This window comes from Poeciliopsis prolifica, unplaced genomic scaffold, assembly GCF_027474105.1.
Source record: "Poeciliopsis prolifica strain line A6 unplaced genomic scaffold, Auburn_PproV2 SCAFFOLD030, whole genome shotgun sequence".
Classification (NCBI taxonomy): domain Eukaryota; kingdom Metazoa; phylum Chordata; class Actinopteri; order Cyprinodontiformes; family Poeciliidae; genus Poeciliopsis; species Poeciliopsis prolifica.
The window spans coordinates 4348233-4369257 of record NW_026562405.1 but is presented as its reverse complement, the minus strand read 5'-3'; the positions used below and the strand labels follow the sequence as shown (position 1 = coordinate 4369257).

Sequence of the window (21025 nt, the reverse complement as noted above, 5' to 3'; positions counted from 1 at the left end):
TTTTTCAAATGTTATTTATAAACATAAAAACATAAAAATCGAATTAGGTGAGGTAATTCAACTCACCTAATCTGGGCCTATTAGTTTTATATAAAGTGTGATATTTTCAAACAGAAAGTAAATAAAGACCTTTGCCCGGCTCCCCAAAAAATGAACATAAAAGATTTCAATCAGGGCTGCTGCCTCAGTAAGCTCTTTCCAAAGTCAGGAAACTGACTGAGGGATTTTGTTTTACAACAAAACTGCCACAAATCTGTCTGCTGCAAGTCAAATCTGTCAGCCAGTCAGAGTACAAAGGTTTACATATCTGCACTTTCTCCAGCATAAGTTCTGCTTCCACACAATCTTTGGCCTGAAGTACAACAAGAACCACAAACTATATGAAGTCCAGTACAGGCTCAGTTGCCTGCAGTGCTGCAGTCAGCCATCACATGAGCCAGCATGAGCAATCCAGCCACAGAGCTGCCTGCTCACGCCACTGGAATGCAATAACCTGAAAGGCGGTTGATTTCTCTATTGCATGTGTGCCATAATGTCTGGAAATGCATCGTCTCCACTGTTTAAGCTCTGCAGGATCTGATGCAGCAAAATCAACAGTTTGTGATCAGTTGTCAGGCCACATCACAACCCTTTTTCCACTTTGACTCCTGTTGTTTCTATCTGAATGTACATAATTCACTTTTCTTCTATCCAGTCACACACCAGTTAGAGGTAACTTTGAATAAATATGTACTGACGCCAACTATCAGCTGCACTAAAACTCAAATGAAATGTTTATTTCCCAAGAGGAGAATGAATAAAAGTCACCTGCTGATCCAGTTTTGGATTACTCTTCTCAGATTTTGTGGTTTAAAACTACCTCAACTCATGTTTCACACAGAGAAGCTGTTTTAATGTTGCCAGATCAAGCCTTCAGGCTCACTATGTAAAATATACTTTCTACATCAATTCAGTTTGTTTCAATTAAATGTTACTTTCTAACCCTGAGGGGGAATTAGATTTAATTCTCTTACAGACAGTTTTAAAGCAGGAAGAAAAGATCTCCTGTAGTTGTATGTGTTGCTGAGACTCTTAGGAAGCTTCTGACTGAGGACTTTATCAGTTTATGAACCAACCTCTGATATAACCTCTTTTTCATTTATTATTTACTGTAGCCGTTATTCATATTTTTATTGAGGGAATGAAATATTAAAAACCATTCAAGGGAACTTAGAGCAAAATGAGAGGCACCAGAACCAAAATTCCTGAAATCGTTACAGAAACAAATTAAATATTATGTTTCATGTCTCACATTGATCAGCTGAATTTGTTTTTCTGGACTTTAACTCAGAGATATTTCCAGCAGTAAAAAAACTGACCTTCTTTCCCCACGACCAATGATTTTATTTTTCCTGAATGAGGACAGCAAACATCAGAGCCATCTGGACAGTTCAGGGCGGCAGCTTCAAAGAGAAGGAAGCCAAGGTTTTCGCACCATATTAAATGTGGAGAGTTATAGGAAGTGAAAGCTGGCTGAAGGACTGCATAATGCTGTGGCTTTTTCTGTCAGTGCATTTACACCACAGATAGAGCCTCTCTGATGGCGTAATGGCTCTGCAGCAGGAGGCAGATGACTGCAAATCACATTGTGATTTCAGTGTCAAATATAGACCGTCTAAAGTTCCTGTTTTCACTCTCTCTTCATCCGTCCATCTTTAGTTTATCAAGGTTACGTCGCACTTTGAGTCTGCATAGCTTCCTGTCAGGTTTTCTGGTTTTTAATTGTGCGCTTGGATACTTAAAAAAAACAACGTATGGTAGAAGTATGAAATCACACACCAGACACATAATCTTAACATCCTCGAAAAGGAGTTGGAAGAAGTAAGAAACTTATGAACTCCTAAATTATGCATCTTAAATCTAAGATGCAAACACACCTGATACGGCTGCAGCAACATAAATGTACTTTTTTAGGAAACAGTTATTGACTAAGCATGCTATTCTAACATTCAGACTACCGACAAATGTTAAAAATCAAACATTTAAAATTACCTATAAAATCCTGCAAATAGAAAGTCCATCTGTGTTGAACTCGTCATTTTGTGTATCACTGCTGTTCTGTTCAGTAGTTTCTCTCTTTCATTTTTGTCGTTCTTAGATCCTCTGTTGACTTTTTGGCTTTTCTTTCATTGACTCATTTTATACTTAACTAACTTACCAGCAACCTACACTGAGTGTTTCCCCAGCTCATCATTTGCTTACTGATGCAATATCATCAGTTCCGGTTTTGAACATGCTTCTTCTGTGCATGTTGCTAAAGTCATCATCCTGTTTTCCTCAGTTTAGGATCTAACCTTGTGACAGACTAACATAAAAATATATCTACCTAAAAAGTGAACTTGGGAGTCAGAGTCCTTCTACTTTCAGACATATCCCTCCTCCAACACATCAATTAAGTTGATTTGTGTTGCACGTTTCAGTAAAGTCCACCAATCTGAGAAACCAATAACAAATATTACATTGTGTCGATTGCCGTCATCAAAATAATCAACACACATCAAATATGTTGGTCAATTTATCTCGGTTCTAAAGCAACTGGAAACAGCTGGGTTTCTAGTCTGGATTTAAAGGAACTCAGTGTTTCGGCTGTTTTGCAGTTTTCTGGACGTTTGTTCCAGATTTGTGGTGAATAGAAGCTGAATGCTGCTTTTCCATGTTTGGTTCTGGTTCTGGGGATGCAGAGCAGCAGGTCTTCAATGTGTTGTTGCGCCAAGTCGTTCAGTAATTTGTAAACTACCAACAATTTCATACGGGCAAATCTTGCCAGAAAATCACAAAGTAATGAATGTTTGTTTTTATCCCTAACATTGAAGCATACAACATGCACTAATTGCATATTCCATCTGGATTCATTTCGATTGGGCTCTTGAATCAACTTAGCAATGTTTTCACAAATCAACCTAATTGAAGAACTGTATGCTCCTAAAGCTGGATGCTGTTGGAGCAGTTCTCATTTGTTTTAGTTTTATCAACAATTAAAGCTAAAGATAAAATAATAGATGCTGCAATAACGTTTCAGGTTTGGTTGTAGAGTTACAGAATTGGAAAAAAAAAGAAGCTGTGTTGTTTTGCCTCTCATACTCAACCTGACCCTCCCGGCTTGCTTTTCATCTCCTCTCCAGTGTTGCCCTGCTTCTTTTTTTATGCACAGCCATTTTCAGGCATCTGAACAGACAGCGATAAATAGATACGCTCATTCTGAGAGAGCAAGTACTCAACGCAGTGATTCAGCCACTCCAGTCTTCAAAGGAAGGGTGTGATAAAGAGTGAAAGAAAGAGGCACACAAAGAATGACCACACCTGGGTGTCCGATCGGTGACTCAGCCCCCTTCAGACGGTAAATTGACTCAAAGCCAGCTCGATTATCTGTCTCAGCCTGCTGCCTGTGCTGAGGCCTTCCACCTACAATGCACACAAAGAGCTTTGCCCCTTCGGATTGGACCGCCTCACAATCGGTAATAGTTCTGCGGAAAAAGATTTACCCGCTGATTTCTGCTGTTTTTGTTTCTGACCATCAAACAAATTTTAATTTTAGACAAACATAAACAGAGAAAATACAATTCTAGAAAAAAAAGCCTTTCAAATCTTTGTATTAACTAGTGAAACCCTTGGTAGCAACAATTGGCAGTAAGTGTTTGTGATTAGGCTTTTTTCATCACGCTTCCATTCGCCTTAAAATTGCACAACTTGAAATTATGAAAATAATTTTGCTTTTGAAAGAACTGATGTTTTCCAACAAAGGTTTGTGCGTTAGGAGGAGATGATTTCACTGCCATAACAAAGTAAATGTGTTTCACAGAACTGCAATGGAAACACTTTTTCTGCATCAGACGATTCACATCAACTTGATGTTACTACTGCTGGAAATGCTGAAGAAGACAACAGGAAGTAATCTTCTTTGTGGTTTGTGGTGTTTTACATTTTGGACAACTGCACATGTAGCCACTCCCAAAGAGGCAGGACTTGTCTCTCCAAGCCTAAATAAGACGCTGAGGCCTCTTGAATATGATTAAAATTTACACACAATAAATAAACAAAAACATTATATTGCAGAGTTAAAATGAAGAGAAGCAATGAAAGGTTGCAATTCAGACTGAAATCTTAAAATTTTCACCAATCTGGTTTGTATATTTTTTTTTCTCCTCAATAAATAAAATAGTCTTTCTTTCAGCTTTTATTTGTTTGTTTTCTGTCTTTAAAATTTGATTATCTGAAACATCTCCGAGTGACAGATCACAAAAACAGGAAAAAACTGCAAGGAGGAAAATAATTGTTCACAAAGGAGGTTTCTAATAAACACCAAGCATATCTCCTGAACTATACTATTCTGCAAAAAAAATATCTTTCCAATTCATTCTACCGAGTAGTCATTATTTTGGGGAAAGTTTTACAAACCCGTTGGTAGTGCTTTAGCACAGACAAATCTCCCTTCATCTGCAAAACAACAACAGCAGCAGATGATTTTGTTGTATTTTAAAATCATTAGAGGTGAGACGAAGCACGCTGATCATTTAACATTCTGGGAATAAGTTTCGCTTAGAACCTGCCGTGTCATTACCCATCTCCACCCTTCTTTAGAAGGCTCAGTGAAGGCTTTATTTGTTAAACAGGTTTTAAAAAGCTCTACGGCAGATCAAAAGAGGACAAGAAGCATCATGAAACTGACTTAAAGGGTCTCCAGTGGGCGATTAAAACTGACCCAAATGTCATCGTAGTTTAGTGGAGCTCAAACCAGTCCTGACAGACAAACCCAGGTTATTAGACTCAAGGATAAAACGTCAATGATGTTTCCAATTCAACCGTAAAACACTGTATTTTATATGTCAAAGCAATCTTTTTAATTTCATCATGCTTGGCTTACACATAGTGAAAGCCTTAGAAAGACACAAAAATATTTACATGATGTTAAAGCTAAAAATTCACCATGTTTTCTGGTGTATTGCTCTAATTTAGTAATTGCCTTTTAAACAAACATAACCTGGAGGTATTTACATATTTTAATAATATTCACCCAACACACTCTCCAGAATCTGTGATTTATTATGACTTTAATAACTAAAAGCCAAAACAAAAAGTGCTCAGATTGCAGGAATGACGCTGGTGTCCAGCAGAGGGCGGCAAAGACGACTTTTCATCTTCAACTGATCAAGTTGACAGGTTACCCATTGTCCTTTAATTACTTTATTTGGTTTTATAAGCGGACAATAGGATTTCATTCTTGCGGTGATAATTATGGTATATATGACACTTGTCTAATTTATTTTCTCAATGCACAACCATAACATATGTTTATATAACTTGGACTCTTTCAAACTGGGCTTTTTTTTTTAATAATTAGTGTTTTCTAAATCAGCCAACTTGCTCTAGAACTGCTGTAATCTCAATTTTAATTGCATCATCAGTTGCAAAGCTTTCACACCCATAGTATTTTGAGCCAACTGTAACACGTAACAGGCCGACTCCTTTTTTCCTCGACACAGCGAGCATTCAGTATTCGCACAGAGTATTTTTGGTGATTTTTTTTTTTCTTCCTGTCTGCACGATTAAGGCTTTGGGGCATCCAGCTGGGCTGTAAAGCCACTTTAACATGCAGCTATAAACTCCAGCAGACCTAATTAGGAAGCTGAGTCAGATGAAACATACTGGTACAGTCTGGTCTCATTGGTCCCAGTAGCCTGTCAATCATAGAAGTGATCTAACGCCGTCTGGCTCTGTGGAAACAACTGTAACATCAAAATGCACATTTAGTATAAAGGACATCTCAAAAGTTGTTTGTGCAATTTCACTTGACAATTAGGCACTGAATAAAATTTAGAAATTTATTGAAAGCGGGCTTTTTTTGTACTAATTAACTTTAGTAAAACAAAAGGGTTAAAATTATGACTTCCTGCCAAAGAAAATGTCTTAACTTCGCTAGAGGAAATCTTACAGAGAGTACCATGTACAATTAGGTTTACACTGATGTATTATGTGAAAAAAATGTTGAGGCAAAAAACCCACAAGGCAGAACTCTGAAGACTTAGACTTAAATCTGCAGCAGAAACGACTGCATCACAAAGTAAAAACCGTGTATTTTAAACATTTCCTCAACTAAGCTGAAGTTTATATATCTGAATTTGGAATAGCTGCAGTTTCAACACAAAATAAAAATGAAACAAAACAAAGAAAAATGCAGTTTTAATACAACAAACAGCCTTTTGGTTGGTCTTTCTGCCTACGCACAGTGACCATGGATAGTAATCAGTGGTTTTTCTAAGGCAAAGCTTTATGTGCTTGACTTTTAGGAGCAAGAAATAAAAGTAGTGGCAGACTAATGTATTTAGCCTAAAAGCCACTAAATGAGGATTAAATTGCTAAGAAAAATGACCTCAATTTCCTTTGGGACTTCCAGATCTAGACTGATAAACAGTCGATGGCTAACCAGCTCAACACTGCGGCGATGGTTTAGCGGAAAAAGACGGCAGTAAAGTCAGACACAAAGATCCTAAGCGACAGCAGCATCAAGAAAAGAAAGATGACTAGTTCCAAAAATACCAGGAAGAATGAGAAAATTTGCAGAAAGTCATGGTGAAGAACTCAACAGACTGTTGGAACCATTTCTGAAGTTCTGGTTCATATATTTGCAGAAGACTGCAGAAGCACATCCATAATGCAAACATCTTGATGCCTCACATCCTAAAATTTCTCTTTGGAGTGCGATGAAGTGTCATGGCAGGATCTGAACTTTGTAACATGGTCACATCATTACACCCACACCAGCAATCTGAATTATTTTAATTTAATATCAATTTTAAAAATGTTGGAACATTTAATATGAACTGAAAGTAGAAATTTATTTTGAACTGTTTTACAAAATAGAATTTCTTTTAAAAAATACATATAACCACATTTATTTCCACTAGAAATTGTTTAATTTATACACAGTTATACACACTGAACAAAAGAGATTTAACTTTGAAATATATTTTGTTGCAAGTAATCAAATTAAGTTTATCCAAGTAGCTAAATATATTAAGTTGCCATATTAAACAAATGTAAATAAAGTAAGTGATTAACTTAATTTAATTACAAATTTAGCAATTTCTTTTTAGCTGGAGGCCCATTTTCTTTTTTCAGTGCATATTTAGAACATTAAGTCAGTTGCCCAATTTAAACCTCAGACATTTAGTTGTAAAGTGAGATGGTTAGATTGTCAGAACTGTGTTCAGTCTAGAGCAGGGGTGTCCAAACTTTTTGCAGAGGGGGCCAGATTTGGTGTGTTAAAAATATAGGGGGCCAACCTTGGCGGACGTTCTTTACATATAACAGCAATTAATTTAAATACATTTCAGCGAGCTGTTGTGTGTTTCACATTTGCTTTTTTATTTTAATTTCAGCCATCTTAAGCATATGTTTTGGTTCATTTGAAACATACATTTCAAAATTCAATTGACATTGAAAATTGAAATTAAATATTCATTTAACTTCACTTTTTTAACACTAACTTTTTTGTAACAGTTGAAGAAAAGTAATTGTACTCTTGGTGCAAATTACATTTGAAACATAAAAAAAATCTCAAAATGGGAGTTTAATATTTACAGAATTTTTAAACACAATAACAGAGAAATTGTCATATCAACAAGTGCAGGGCTCATTTAAAATATGACAGTAACTATAAATGTTGATTAGCACACCTCTCTCTCACTTGGCGACCCAGGGACAGGATGCTGCGCACTAGTGAAACGGTGAAAGGTTTGCAATGCTTTGCGATCAGCGCTGCTACCTCGTAACTAGCCTTTGTAGCATTCTCGTTTGACTCTCGAGCTTTTGTAAAATATTGCTGCTGTGAGATTAAGCTAGCTTCAAGGTGTTTCAGTTTCTCGCTGCGTTCATTACCTGTGATCTTGTCATGTGCCTCAGCATGTTTTGTTTAATAATGTCGCTTCACATTGAACTCTTTAAAAACAGCCACTGTCTCTTTACAAATGAGGCAAACACAGTTGTTACGTATTTCAATGAAGAAATAGTCCAATTTCCACCCATCCATGAACCGTCGGCCCTCGCAGTCAACTTTCCTCCTTTTGCTAATTGCCGCCATTTTAGAAAATTGGGGGGCCTCACATATTAATTTGCTGTTCCTATTTGAGCCTCTAGATGTCAGCACTTAGAACACGCAAGTAACAGCGCTGCTGCCCAATGTATTACACGCAGGCCAGGCGTTATTGATTCTATGACGGAGGCTGCGGGCCGGATGAAAATTGACCACGGGCCGCATTTGGCCCCCGGGCCGGACTTTGGACATGTCTGGTCTAGAGTCTGGTTAGAGTCCAGAGGTCTCAAAAGAACCTGAAACAAAGGACATTTAAAACAATGTTGCTCAGGTCTGGTCGTCCAAGCAAAGTTCACCCTGCAAGCAGACGGCAAGATGCTGAAAGAAGTTCTCAAAACCCAAATCGCCCCCAGAAGTTCTTGCTGTGGTTGAGCCGAACTCAACAGAAGTGAGACGATTAAGTTCCCGTGGCTTTCTTTCCAGATAGAAATGTTTTGGTTTCATTTTTGCCGTTTACCTCAACATGAATCATTTTGACATTAATAATGTGCATATTAATAAATAGACAGCGATGTGTGATCATTTTTAATGAATAGCTGAATATTTATTGGCATATTTTTCACCCTCCACTGCATCTTGCAACATGATGCCCAAAACAGATTTTTACAAAATTCAAGTATAACGTTTTAGCTCATTTGATTGTGTTACATAACTTTTAATCAAAGTGAAGGAATTAACTGTGATTACAGTTGAATAGAAAAAGCATCAGTTGTCAGTTGTTGAACATCAGTTTGGTTTAATGCGTCATTCCTTGTGGTCTCATAAATAAAATAATAGAGAAATGAAATAATGTGGAGGGATGTGAGGGAAGGGAGGCGACAAAGAAATAAATCCTCGCCTGTCAGTTTCTCACTGTGGAATTTATGATGCACCAACAAGGAGAGTGGAAACTGGACGTGAGAGACAGACGGACGGAGAAAGAGAGCAAAATAGACGGAGAGGAGGGAGGGAGAGCCAGAAATCCCCAGAGAGCAGAGGGGGAGGAGGAGAGAGACGCAGCCTGGACCAGACGCGAGTCCCGCGGTGGTTTAGTCGCCGGTCGCTCGGCCCAAACTCACGGATCTCATTTCCAGCGGACAATGAAACTAAGTCAAGTAGATTTGGACAGCAGCAGACACTAAAACACAACCCGCCGAAAGACTGACACGTTCAAATCGATAGATAGTTAGATTTCGGAGGAAGAGGAGGAGAAAGTGGAGAGAGAAGGAGGAGAGAACCGAGACGAAGGGAGGACGGACCGGAGAGAGGAGAGGAGAGGACAGGAGAGGACAGGAGTCTGGAGACAGCGCAGAGACAAGAGGAGAGGTTACAGGGGGGTAATTTAGTCTTATTTTGGGTCTCCTCTCCTTCTTCCAGCCTTCTCCACCCCCTGCTTTTAATTTCCTCATCTCTGGAGCATTTATGTCTGCTTTTGGAGGCGTTAGATGTTGAACTTGATGGGTGTTTTAAACGCCACCGCCCCCAATGTCTCCTGTACTTGCAACTGTAAGCCCTACACCTCCATCCAGAACATGGAAATCAGTAAGTAACATTTATTGTACTTTTCGTGGATCCGCTGACTCCTTCCCTCAGTGTTTCCAGCTGTGTGACTGTGACTGTGGTGATGCATGTCTGACTTTTGGCTCTGCTTGAAACAGCCATTCATTCTCAGGTTCCCCTGAAAAACGTTTCCTTTACAAATACGCGAAATTCACTTTCTCGTTTGAATTTGCTCCTGTAATATTTTCAGTTTATTTTCCCTTTTAACGACTTCCTGTCAACTTTACTTTTAGCGCTGCTCATAAAACCTGCAAGGAATCATTAAAGCGGCTCTAATGAAGCATTTTCCCTGCAGATGGTTCATTAGGTTGATTTTGAACTTGAACTAAAGCTTCATATCGTGTCTGCAGAGGCAAACTGGTTCTAAAAGGAAACAGAAAATATGTCAGTCTGCCTTTTCTCTGTCTTAATGGTCAGGATTTGAGATGAAGCTCGTCGAAACTCTCAGAATTTCGCCTTTGAAACTGGAAGTAGAAAAATAAAAACAGAGGAAAAGGTGGGTTTCCCTGTGCAAAAGCAGAAGAAGAAGAAGAAGAAGAAGAGGAGGGTGTTTGAAGTTTGCTCGTCGCTTCGTCATTCCGGTGAAGCCAGACGTCTGTCTAGCCGTCTGCCTGCGCGTGCACGCGTGCGCGCTCTTTATGTGTGTGGTCGTATCCGGGAAATCCCTGCGTGTGTGTGTGTGTGTGTGTGTGTGTGTGTGTGTGTTATGTTGTGTTTACATCTGTGAGATTTTTGTTTGTTTCTTTTTGTTTGAAGCGGTCAGATACTGTGACCCTCCGTTGGGGTCCATTCCCCACTGCTGCTTGTGAATCCACTTGTGATACTTTGAGGTCTGTTGTAGATGAAAAGACGGATGTGAGTGTGTGTGTGTGTGTGTGTGTGTGTGTGTGTGTGTGTGTGTGTTTCTATGTTAGCGAGTCCAGCTGAGGTCACCAACAGTTCTGACTCAGACTCGGTTCAGCTCTTTGTGCAAGAAAGCAGAATAGAGTCAGTGATATTTCACTGAATAATAATATAATAACTTGTTTGGGCTGGAACTGAGTAACATCTCTGCTGATTTATAGTTTTGTCTGCAGCAATGGGCTTTTGTTTTCTTTTCCTTAGCCTCCTTTTCTACATTTTAAATTCATATTATGGTATGTTCCTCCAGGCAAACAAAGAAACATGATCCTCTAAATGTTTTCTGCAGCTTGATGAAATATAATAATACAAAGTCACAAAGTGAGGATGGGGATTTTTGCAGATTAATCTTCTTACAGTCTGAACAACTGAGTTATGGACTTATTGTTTCAGGTCCAAATTCTTGCAGTGGAAAGTAGAACTGAAGCAGTTTTGAACCATGCTGTCAGTTTTAGACACCTACTTTTAGAATTGCTGTTCATTTCACCTACAGTCTGTTTAGAAGCTTCTGGATTGGTTCAAGGTATGTTTAAGTTTTTTTTTTAAATCAGACTTTCCACTTTGAAAATGGGAAGGAAAGACATTTCAGAGACTGAGTAATGGGTTTAGCCAATCATGTGTGTGAAAGGTTCATGCTGGTGTCATCTGTCATTTATTTCTCATGCAGTCTTTCTGACAGGACATTAGTCCCAAGTGGGTGCTTGCTGAATTTTGGCATATTGGCTGAAATACAAAAGGATTATTAGGCTCTGTTCCCATTTCAGGATGGAAATGTGTGCAGAAGCAAGTCCTTCTGACACAAGACGTTGTGATTGGGCTCTCAGGTTTAATATGTTCAAAATAACAAATATAGTTATTTGAGTAAAACTGTAACTTTAATTTTGCTTCCAAAGATCTTGCATTGACATTAAATTGGTGGTATTTCTGAATGTATGCATGTTGTTTTGTAGGACTAAAGAAAGATACATGCACATGCAGAGAGGCCTGTCACTATAAGCAATAAATCACATAATAAATTAAAATAATTATTGTTTTGTTTTGTTTTTTATTTGGACATTTCAAATATTTTCCAGTGCTAGTGCTAGACATTTTTTAGAACTCAAGTTTTTGTTTTTAATATGAATATCTGGATTAATATATCATTAGCTATTATACCTTTTTCAACATTATATTAGCAGAAAAAGGTCTCAAAATGACAATATTATTGCTTACTGCAATCATTTCTCGGGCGATTTATCGTCCAGCAAAATTTGTAATGTTGCCAGGCCGACATGCACATGCTCTCCTTAACAATACTTTGGATCATGTGGTTGTACGCAGTGGACTGTGGCATCCATAGAGTGACAGTTTGATACGAATACATGAACAGTTATGCGTCTGTGTGTAGCACTTTGGAAGTAAATGCTCATGCTTCCTGCTACTTCATTTTGTAAACTGTTGTGCAGATTTCTGCCCACCCTAGCTTGAAGCTGTAGATTATGTTTTCAGTTTTGTGAACCTCATAATCTCCCCCCCTCCTGCTGCTTGGATCTCATTTGAAAGAATTTTAAGAAGCACACATTTTGTTTCATGCTCATCCAAGCTGTCTAACTGTGAGTCACGTAAGATTTTCTTCATGCAAAATGAAAAGGATGTATACTTCACAAACACAAAGACTTTTCACTAAAGCTGCATCAGAGTGTATCTATTTCAATCTTGTATCAGATTGCTGCCTGGACTTGTAACAGTAAGACGAGATAAGAATGCAGATAGACACAAACACGCAATTCCTCTGTCTGAAAACAGACGTGATGTTTAGTCTGGAGGACAGGAGGAGGGAAACAGATAAACCAAAGAAGGAGAGCAGAGCGGGCTGGAGAAGAGTGAGGGAGAAACATGCCGTAACTTTGGGAAGAACGAAGCGGGTAAAAAAGAGAGACTGAGAAGCCGAAAGAGACATTCTGCTGAGCTGAAAATCGTGTAGGAGTTGACAGACTGAAACTAATGATGCACTGGCCTTTATTATAAAAACAAGATTATTTTTAAGCCGGTGCAGATGTACTGGGCAGCATGAACTGGAGTGTGACAGGAGAGATGAAAGACACAGCAGAGCAAGTAAAACATTGGCTAATCCACATTTTACACATGAGATGTGGCGATCAAAGCAGGGACAGGATAGAAACAGGAGGGGCTTCCTAAAAGTCTGACCCGAGAAGATCTTGAAAACAGATCTGGAAGAAAGCGCCCATCTGAGAACACACATGTGATCCAGTGTGTTGTTGCAGGTATTTAAAATGTCTTAAAGGCTCAGTCCTTCCATCTTAAGAAAGTTATCAGAAATATACATGATAAATGAGAAATTTAGTGTCTATTTTTGAGGGACAAGCACACTAATCTCAGCTGCTTTTAACCACTCTGCTAATGTCTATCGCTGGTCCCACTGGTCCCAGATCCAGCAATGCTTTTAAGAACCTGATGTAACCAAAGCAAGTGCTATGTTCGCATTGACATCTGACCGATCCTCTCTACAAGGGATGCTTGTACATGGGAAGGTACATATTTGGGGAATTTTAGGGTATTTTCTTTGGGTTTTGCAGACTACATGGTTCAGTTGGAGTTGATATGGGCAAATGCAAATCGCCACACACTGACTGATTTACTCATGAACATTTAAATGGTGAATTCAGAGTAAACAAACATGGTCGACAAGGCCACAAACTATGGCGACAGTTTGTGGACTCTCTTTAGTAGAGAAAAAACTCGTTCACTGGACATTTTAGTCCGACTTGGCAGTTTTGTCTTCTATATTTTGGATTTCTCTCTGTGTTTCCGTCAGCTCCCTTTCTGATTGGCTGCATGTCACATTCAATGGTCTGCAGGCTTGTTTGTCCTTGAGCAACAGTCCAACATGCCAAAGCAATCTAATAAAAACACACCGATTGTAGTTTTCTGACTCATCGCGGACTTTAAAAATCCTGACCGGCTTGATTCTAACTTTGGCTCATACTGATTTTTTTGTCTGAAATGTTGTTCAATAAAGCAAGAAAGTTGCTCAGTTGGAAGCAGTGAGGTGAGCATTGTTCCCAACACGTTTGACCTGCAGAAGTTGATTTGAGGTCGTTGCAGTCCTGATGTCTTTCTGAGCAGACTCTGTCGCTCTTTACTCACCACACAACAACAATGTTATCTTTAATACGATTATCTTTAGAGTCATCAAGATAATCAGAGCATCCTTAAAGTTATCGGAAAGGAAGGTTCAGGTCTAAAATTGTTTTGTGAACCAGGCTTAAGCCAAAAATGATTTACCAGTCCTGTCTGATCAAGTTTATTTTGAGATGGAGATCCTGGAAACTTGCTGAAAGACAACGCGTCCCTTCTGGTGTCCAAACCAATTGAATCAATTTATCTAAAAAAATCTGAAGTGGATAGACATGCAGCTTTAAGCACATAAAAATGTTAATTATTATCATCTCAAGAAAAAACGGTGGAACCTGTTGTTGTATTTACCCGTCAACTTACACTGTACAAGTCCAACAGGTGAATAAAGTCAGCCGTTCTGATGGGTAATATATGTGTACTTCAGGAATGACTGCAACATTCCCAAAGCACTTATCACTTTTATCTCTCCTCACTTCGATATAAACGCCAGCTGAAGTGAAAGTATGCAGATGAGTGGCAAGGAAGAAACACAGGTGGCCAAATGAAAACGATATTATCCTGGAATCTAAAAGCAAACCAGCCAGGTTTATGATTTCAGATGACAGTGAGTGCTGGCATACTTCAGTTCTTACTCACTTTATGCAAATGTTATGAGTCAATGAGTTCAACTTTTGAGTTCAGGAGTGAATGGCCAGGCGCTGGAGAGGAAATGGTAGAAAACTTCAGAAAATCTGGAGTACTGTTGACAAAGATCACATGGAAGAAAAATATGAAAAGCAATTGTTAAGTGAAACTATAGATTCAGTCCTACAGCAGAGCATTCCAGCTCATGTTTATCCAACACCTGGATTCAAAAGCATTTAAACGCCCTAAACTTCCAGAGGAGCTGCAGAGTCCCTGACTCACTGCACACTATCATTAGCTGTCTAACTTTCCTCCTTCATTTGGATCACTTAGGTTGTAAGACATCTGTTCCAAGCGGCAGACATGGCGAGTCAAAGCACATGACCTCAGCATTACTCAGAGGCTGGCCATGTGTCTGCGCAGTGAAGTCATCGATGTTATCAGCTCTGAAGAATCATTTCCTACAAGTAGCTCCGTCTCCCAGTACATTTGTCTCTGCATGTCCTAAAATCAACACATCCGTGGCCCGCCTGCACAGCCAACGTAAATGTTATCCATATCATGTGTTTGAGTGAGTGTGGGTTCAGCTGCAGGGTAGAGGGATTTATTTTGGTTATCGAATTTGAGGAAAGGAGTCATAACGTCGCAGAGTGGAGCAGGGGGTTACTGGCGAGTTGATGACAGGAAGGCTGCAATGAATAAAGATTTATGTTCAACTCCTTCACCGCGGCTTATATCACGTTACTAGAACATTTTTAGGTTTCCTCTCCAAACTTCCCCCTATACCTAATTTATATATAACATGAACATGTAACATATAAAACCTTGCATGTGTGCAGCCTCTACACTAAAAAAACAAAACATTTTGCCAAGTATTTTTGTCTAGTTTCTAGTTTAAATATCCTGTAGCACTTAGAATAAGACAGAACTAACTTAAAAGTAACTTTTTAGCAAGATATAGGAGCTCATTTTAGGTAGATTATCAATATTAAGGAATAATTAACCACAAAAAAGCAAATAAGCTTCTACTTGTAAGTTAGTTTTGACTTAATTCAGGTATACTAGGATATGTGCACAAAACTACTTGGTTATTGTCATTTGTGCTTTTGCAGTGTAACAGTGACTAAGTGTGAATTCTGGTTACATATAAGCAAGTAAATACATGAATGGATGTTAGTTTATGGAAATACAAACTGATGTGATATTTCAAACATAGTGTATGCTTCCTTTAATTAAAGATATGCAATAAGAGATCTGCATTCCTTATTGCATTATAAGAAATGTTGTTTGCTGTATAGACTGTAATGCAGTTTTGTATAAACTTTAATGCATACACATGAAAACACAGATGTTTTAAATGAATTGGACAAGATAAATCTGCCACTCATAATCAGTGTAGTGCAGAATATATAAATGACAGTTATGAAAAACTGCTTGCATTTACGGTGGTAATGTTGACATCAATATGTTCTATATAATTTAGGTCAAATCATGTGGAAATGAAGAATTAAAGCTAAGCAGAATAAAATGACCTGGAGACCAAGACGAACACACCACAACTACGTTTGATAAAATTTAAAATTTAAAGTCATATCCGTTGACCTCCTGACCCCTGATAAAACAAAAATAACTCAAAAAACCTCCTACTTAAAAATATCTTTACTGAAGTAAACCCTATATCTGAGTAGTAGAAATTGAATATCTTACCCTTGATTATTTTTAATAATCATCTGTGAGCGATAGCTTGAGAAGATGCATATAATGTTTCAAGGTAATTATAATAAATGTTCTTTCTTGTGCAGCAGCAAGCAGGCGACAATATGAATCCTAAGCTGTTGTTGAAATTAATTCAGATTCGAATGCATTCTTTATTATTTGAGATTCACATTCAAACAATGTTCATATATTTTACTTTCTAAACCTTTGATCTTTGTTTTGTCTCTCAGGGCATCACAGAATGACTGTAAATCTTAGTTTGCCAGGAGACACTTTAAAGATGGACAGCTTTCACTTCTCCAAAAGGAGCTGCTGTGGCATTTGACCGTCTTTATTCGTCATTGTTGCTGTGTGATTTCGTTTGTCATGAGTCCACTTCCTGTCTGAGCTGCAGCTACCATGTGACAGAGATGATGCTTATTCATTCCTATGCTGGCACTCCACTTGTATTGCAAAACTAAGTCTTGATGCAACTGGCTTGTAATTCCGCCATTGCAACTTTGATTGTCACACAGAGGGAATCTTTTCGCTGATTTCAGTGATATAATCACAATGCTGTCATTTTACTTAAAGTGCTTAAAGAAAACAGAACAGTAAGAAGTATTTACCTGTAAGTAAGAAGTTGATTTTATCAGTTTTTGGGATGACATATCTTGTCTCCTTATAATTCTAATGGTATGACTTTTGGGTTTAGATGAATTCTGTTGGATTTAAATGTTTTAACATTAATATTTGTCAAATGACCAACAAATTCTGGGTGCTCAATTTTCCGCTTTTCTGACTTTACTTCCCATTGATTTCTCTTTCTGCTCTTCTGTCTTTTTCGCTGGAACTCAGTGAATCATGGAAATTAAATCATGGAGTCTGCTCTGGCGGCTCTCCTGGACTTATTATGCAAACTTTACTGTCTGGCTGTCTCATGCGCAAGCAGGCACATGTGTTAGTTTCTCCTGTAAGTGCAGATGATAGCATCAGAAGTTTGATGCTGCATTTCCACGTTTTTGCAGGAAAGAATAGACAATAATTTAGCGTTGTTTCCTGAAACCTGCATAGCTCAAATTCACCTTTTTGTTTGTTTTTTTTTCTTGGGCTGTGAGTGACATCTGGCATCATCCCAGAGATTAATTTAATCCTTGAGGATGATAAGAAGGTTGTAATTTGTCTCTGAAGAAGTAATGTGCCTGCAGAAAGTCAGCCAAGGTTGTAATTGTTTTTGATTTCTAGCTGTGGGTAAAACTTGACTCTGGAATATTCTCGATCTCTTCAGCCGCTACCCCGCGACCGCTGGGGTAGCGGCTGAAGAGAACTGAGTCCTGATGACTCTCATCCTGCTTCTTTTCCTGTTCTGGCTTTCTCGTTTCCTGGATTCCCAAATTCTTTCCTTTCCTATCCACCTCTTTATCTCATCAGATCCACACTGGCAAGTCCTGACGGAGCAGTTCATTAGCTGAGTCAATGTTTGTCTCAATAAAATAGAAGTGCCTTAAACTATTGACTAATACTTTCAAGTTATCTAACTTGAAAGTATTATCCAAACATGGATAAAACTGTTTAGTTATGCTTTTATTTAAGGTGTGTTCATTTTGATTAATTAATTACATAGATTTACAAGTAGTAATTTATTTACGCAAATTTTTTTTCCTATACTAAAAAATCTAGACCCGGAACTTTTGAATTTTGTTTCTGGTATGCCTTTAAATCTGACGCACAAGCGACATCTCTAAACAACTTATGGACAACTAAGCCACATCTCTTTTTTTCCTTGAAAAATGATCTGATTGGATGCTGGAAAACATTATTGTTGTGTTCAATTTGTGCTAAGAGGAGTTAGCCTATCATCAACGCTATCCAATTAGCTCAGTGCTCCAATGTTGCTGCAGCAGAAACATTCCCTGTGCTAATATTAGCATCATTAGAAAAGAAATACCTGAATGCTGAAGCGGTTTAGTAGCACTTTGAGTCATTCTGATAGTTGAAGAACCTAAATAACAGAATGAAAACAATAAATATTTTTGGGTTTCGCTCATATGTCTATTTAGTTAATAATTTTGCAGCAAAAAGTATTTTTGAATTGAAAATAGTGCTCAATTTGTCAATAAATGGTTTTTGGTGAAACTGCGTGTAGCTGTGATTAATTAATTGTAAATTCTGCAACTTTTAATGCAATATGAAGAATTCAAGGGTTTAATCTGCCATTTCTTTCCTTCCTTTCTATGTTACCTGGTTTTGTTTTCTGTTGGCTCCTTCACTAAGCCTATCGACTGTTCATTGTTTCTCAGTCTAGACGATAAAAAACACACAAAACCCCCCAAAAGTTGTCAGGACGTTCTTATCATGCATATATGTAGATGCATGCAGCATGGGTGTGCGGGGGTCAAGTTCATTGGCACTATTTTCATTTGGGCGGGGGTGTATGTGCGTTTTCTCCCCCTCATATCTGATCTGCATACGAGACAGCACTCAGCTGAGGCCCTTTCACTCCGCCGGACCCGCAGTGTCCCATTAATTAGTCTGAAATCAGAGCCAGCCCTATATGTCTGCGTCGCAGAGTAAATAAATCCACACAGAGGCTGTCTGAGGAGCAAGAGGCTTGCTCTATAAATAAGGGCAATGTCTGTCAGACTGTCATGTGACAACGTGGAAAAGATTGTCTCTTGCTTCACGTTAATTAGTCTGAGAAGAGGGAAAAAAACGGGAAGCAACTGTCTGCTTTTCTAAATGCGTCTGTTTGTGTTGGTAAAATTACAGCGTCCTCCGCTAATTAATCTGGCTCTGACGAACTTGCCATAAGATTGTCTGGTGCACTAAATGCTCATGCTAACGTCTGATTATGTTTGAAGAAGAAATTACAGTGTCTGTAGCTTTTGTTGGTTAGTCTGAAGAGGCGTTATTTGTCTGCCGCGTTTCCTCAGAGCACGTCTCTAATCTAAGGATGTAAAAAACGACCCTAAGTTTTCAAAACCGGAAGAAAACACACACTGCGGTTAAATTGGGATGTGCAAGACGTCTTGCATGGATGCACTGGGTGAAATGTGATTTAACATTGAATCTATTGCTACAGTTCTGGCATTCAGACATAAGATAAACACAACATGAACTGGTTTATTCCAGTTAAAACGTGGAAAAAATCATTTTCATTAGAAATTCAGATGCACATATGCAAATGCTTATTGTGATGATGGGTCTGCTTTTTTGCATATGAAACCAATGTTGCTGTGCATCTGCAGAACGAGGGTGAAGCGAGACAGTCTGGGTGTCTGGGAGGGCAAAGGTCAGGGGTCAGGTCAGTAAAAGGATGGGAGGAGGGTAAGATCCAGCTTTCATTGTGACAGTAGCACAAACTCCTGAAATATGTCTGTTACAGATTCATGTTTAGATAGACGCTGTTGGTAATTTTAGACCCAAACAGCAAATATATCAGATTAAATGCGTCCATAACAAAATTAGGTTTTTATTAAATAAATGACTAAATTAAACTGTGTCAAAATAAAGCTTTGATTTAACTAAATAATAGTGAGTTGGTTAAATAACGTTGTTACTCATTTAATACCATTTTATCAGTTTTCTCACTTTGTGTTGATGGTAAATGTGAATATGTTGCAATAACGTTTGAATGCTCTTAATTTAAACTTTTTTTTTTTTTGATGGTTCATCAGCTTGAACATCTCTGATATATTTGAGCCAAAGCCTTGAGCAGTCAGCTGGTTCTGACTGTGAGACCGAGTCTAGACAATGGACACTTCAGTCTGGGAAACACGCACATACACTCTGACTACCCCCCACACACTCACGTCACAGACGCTCATGACCATGGGCTTGACCCCTACACACACACACACCAACACACACAAAGGACTTTGTCTGCCTGGCTCTGCCCTCTGGCTCACAGGAAACAGCTGGGACCACATCTTTGCATCTCCAGCCAAAGACGCACAAATGATGCTCAGACTCCTCCTTTCTGTTTAAATTACTACTAATTATCATTGCATATTCAAATATTCACTCCCTCATACACAATATGCAACCCAATGTCGTTATAATGCCTGATACAAACCAAGCTCCACCTCAGGAACAACAACCCCTCCACCGTCCTGCTCCTCAAAGTGTCACAAAAGCAGAAACATGCAGAGTGGATTGCAGAAAGCACAGACACACACTGCGTTTTGCTTCCAGAATATCTTTCCAACTATGACCCCAGGAGTTGTTTGTTGCATGTTGGGAAATATGGTCTTTAAAAAAAATAAAAATAAAACAAAATATATAACTGCCCTCTAGTGGTTCTTAGAGCAACTGCACCGCTTGCTGCCATTAAAAATGTTCTATACAGTCCAAACTATATTCTTATCCAAGTATTGTCTGAATTATTAAAAACACAATCTGGAAGTCTCTATGTAACCAAATATTCAAAAATGGCTTGTATTTAATGGATGTCTGTATTTTAAAACAGAACTTATTCATTTGTAAGTAAGTAATTGTTTATTGAAGCTAACCTAATCACCATTGACTAATGTGACTGCCAGAAGGAAATTGTTTTATAGGATTTTCTTAACTAGTCCAGAACAGTTTATGTGACTTTAACCAAAACAAGCTTTTCTCGGTTTTCTTGTTAAATGAGTCACATCTAACGACTCCCTCCAACTCCATGGCCTTTTCTTGTTAGAAGACTTCAAGGTTTGGTTTTTTACCGACTGTTTAAAGAACACGTCTGATGTTTGTGTGTGGATAATTCATTTGTATTTAAATACAGCCTGTAATAAAAATGTTTATTGTATTCTTCTTGGTAAACTAAATAAAACTTTACAACATTTTTTAGAGAAACAGCAGCACAGTCACCATTCAGACATAAACTCAGGACTTGTTAGTGCTTTTTGGTGGAGTAATAGGAGTAATAGTTTATTGTATTTGTTTGTGGGAGGGAGGATTGCTGAAGTTCAAAGTTGGAGAAATTACCTCACGCCTTCCCAAGTCATCGTTTCAACT

General features: G+C 38.4%; 1 protein-coding gene across 1 annotated transcript in view; it reads left to right on the top strand.

Annotated features, from left to right (window-relative positions):
• Positions 1–9089: 9089 nt before the first annotated feature.
• The window catches only part of pmepa1 (prostate transmembrane protein, androgen induced 1), a 36912-nt gene continuing 24976 nt past the window's right edge, over positions 9090–21025 (top strand). The window contains exon 1 of the mRNA XM_055050382.1: positions 9090–9649. Coding sequence (XP_054906357.1) covers positions 9553–9649 — 97 coding nt within the window. The 5' untranslated portion in view covers positions 9090–9552. The remainder of the gene's footprint in view (positions 9650–21025) is intronic.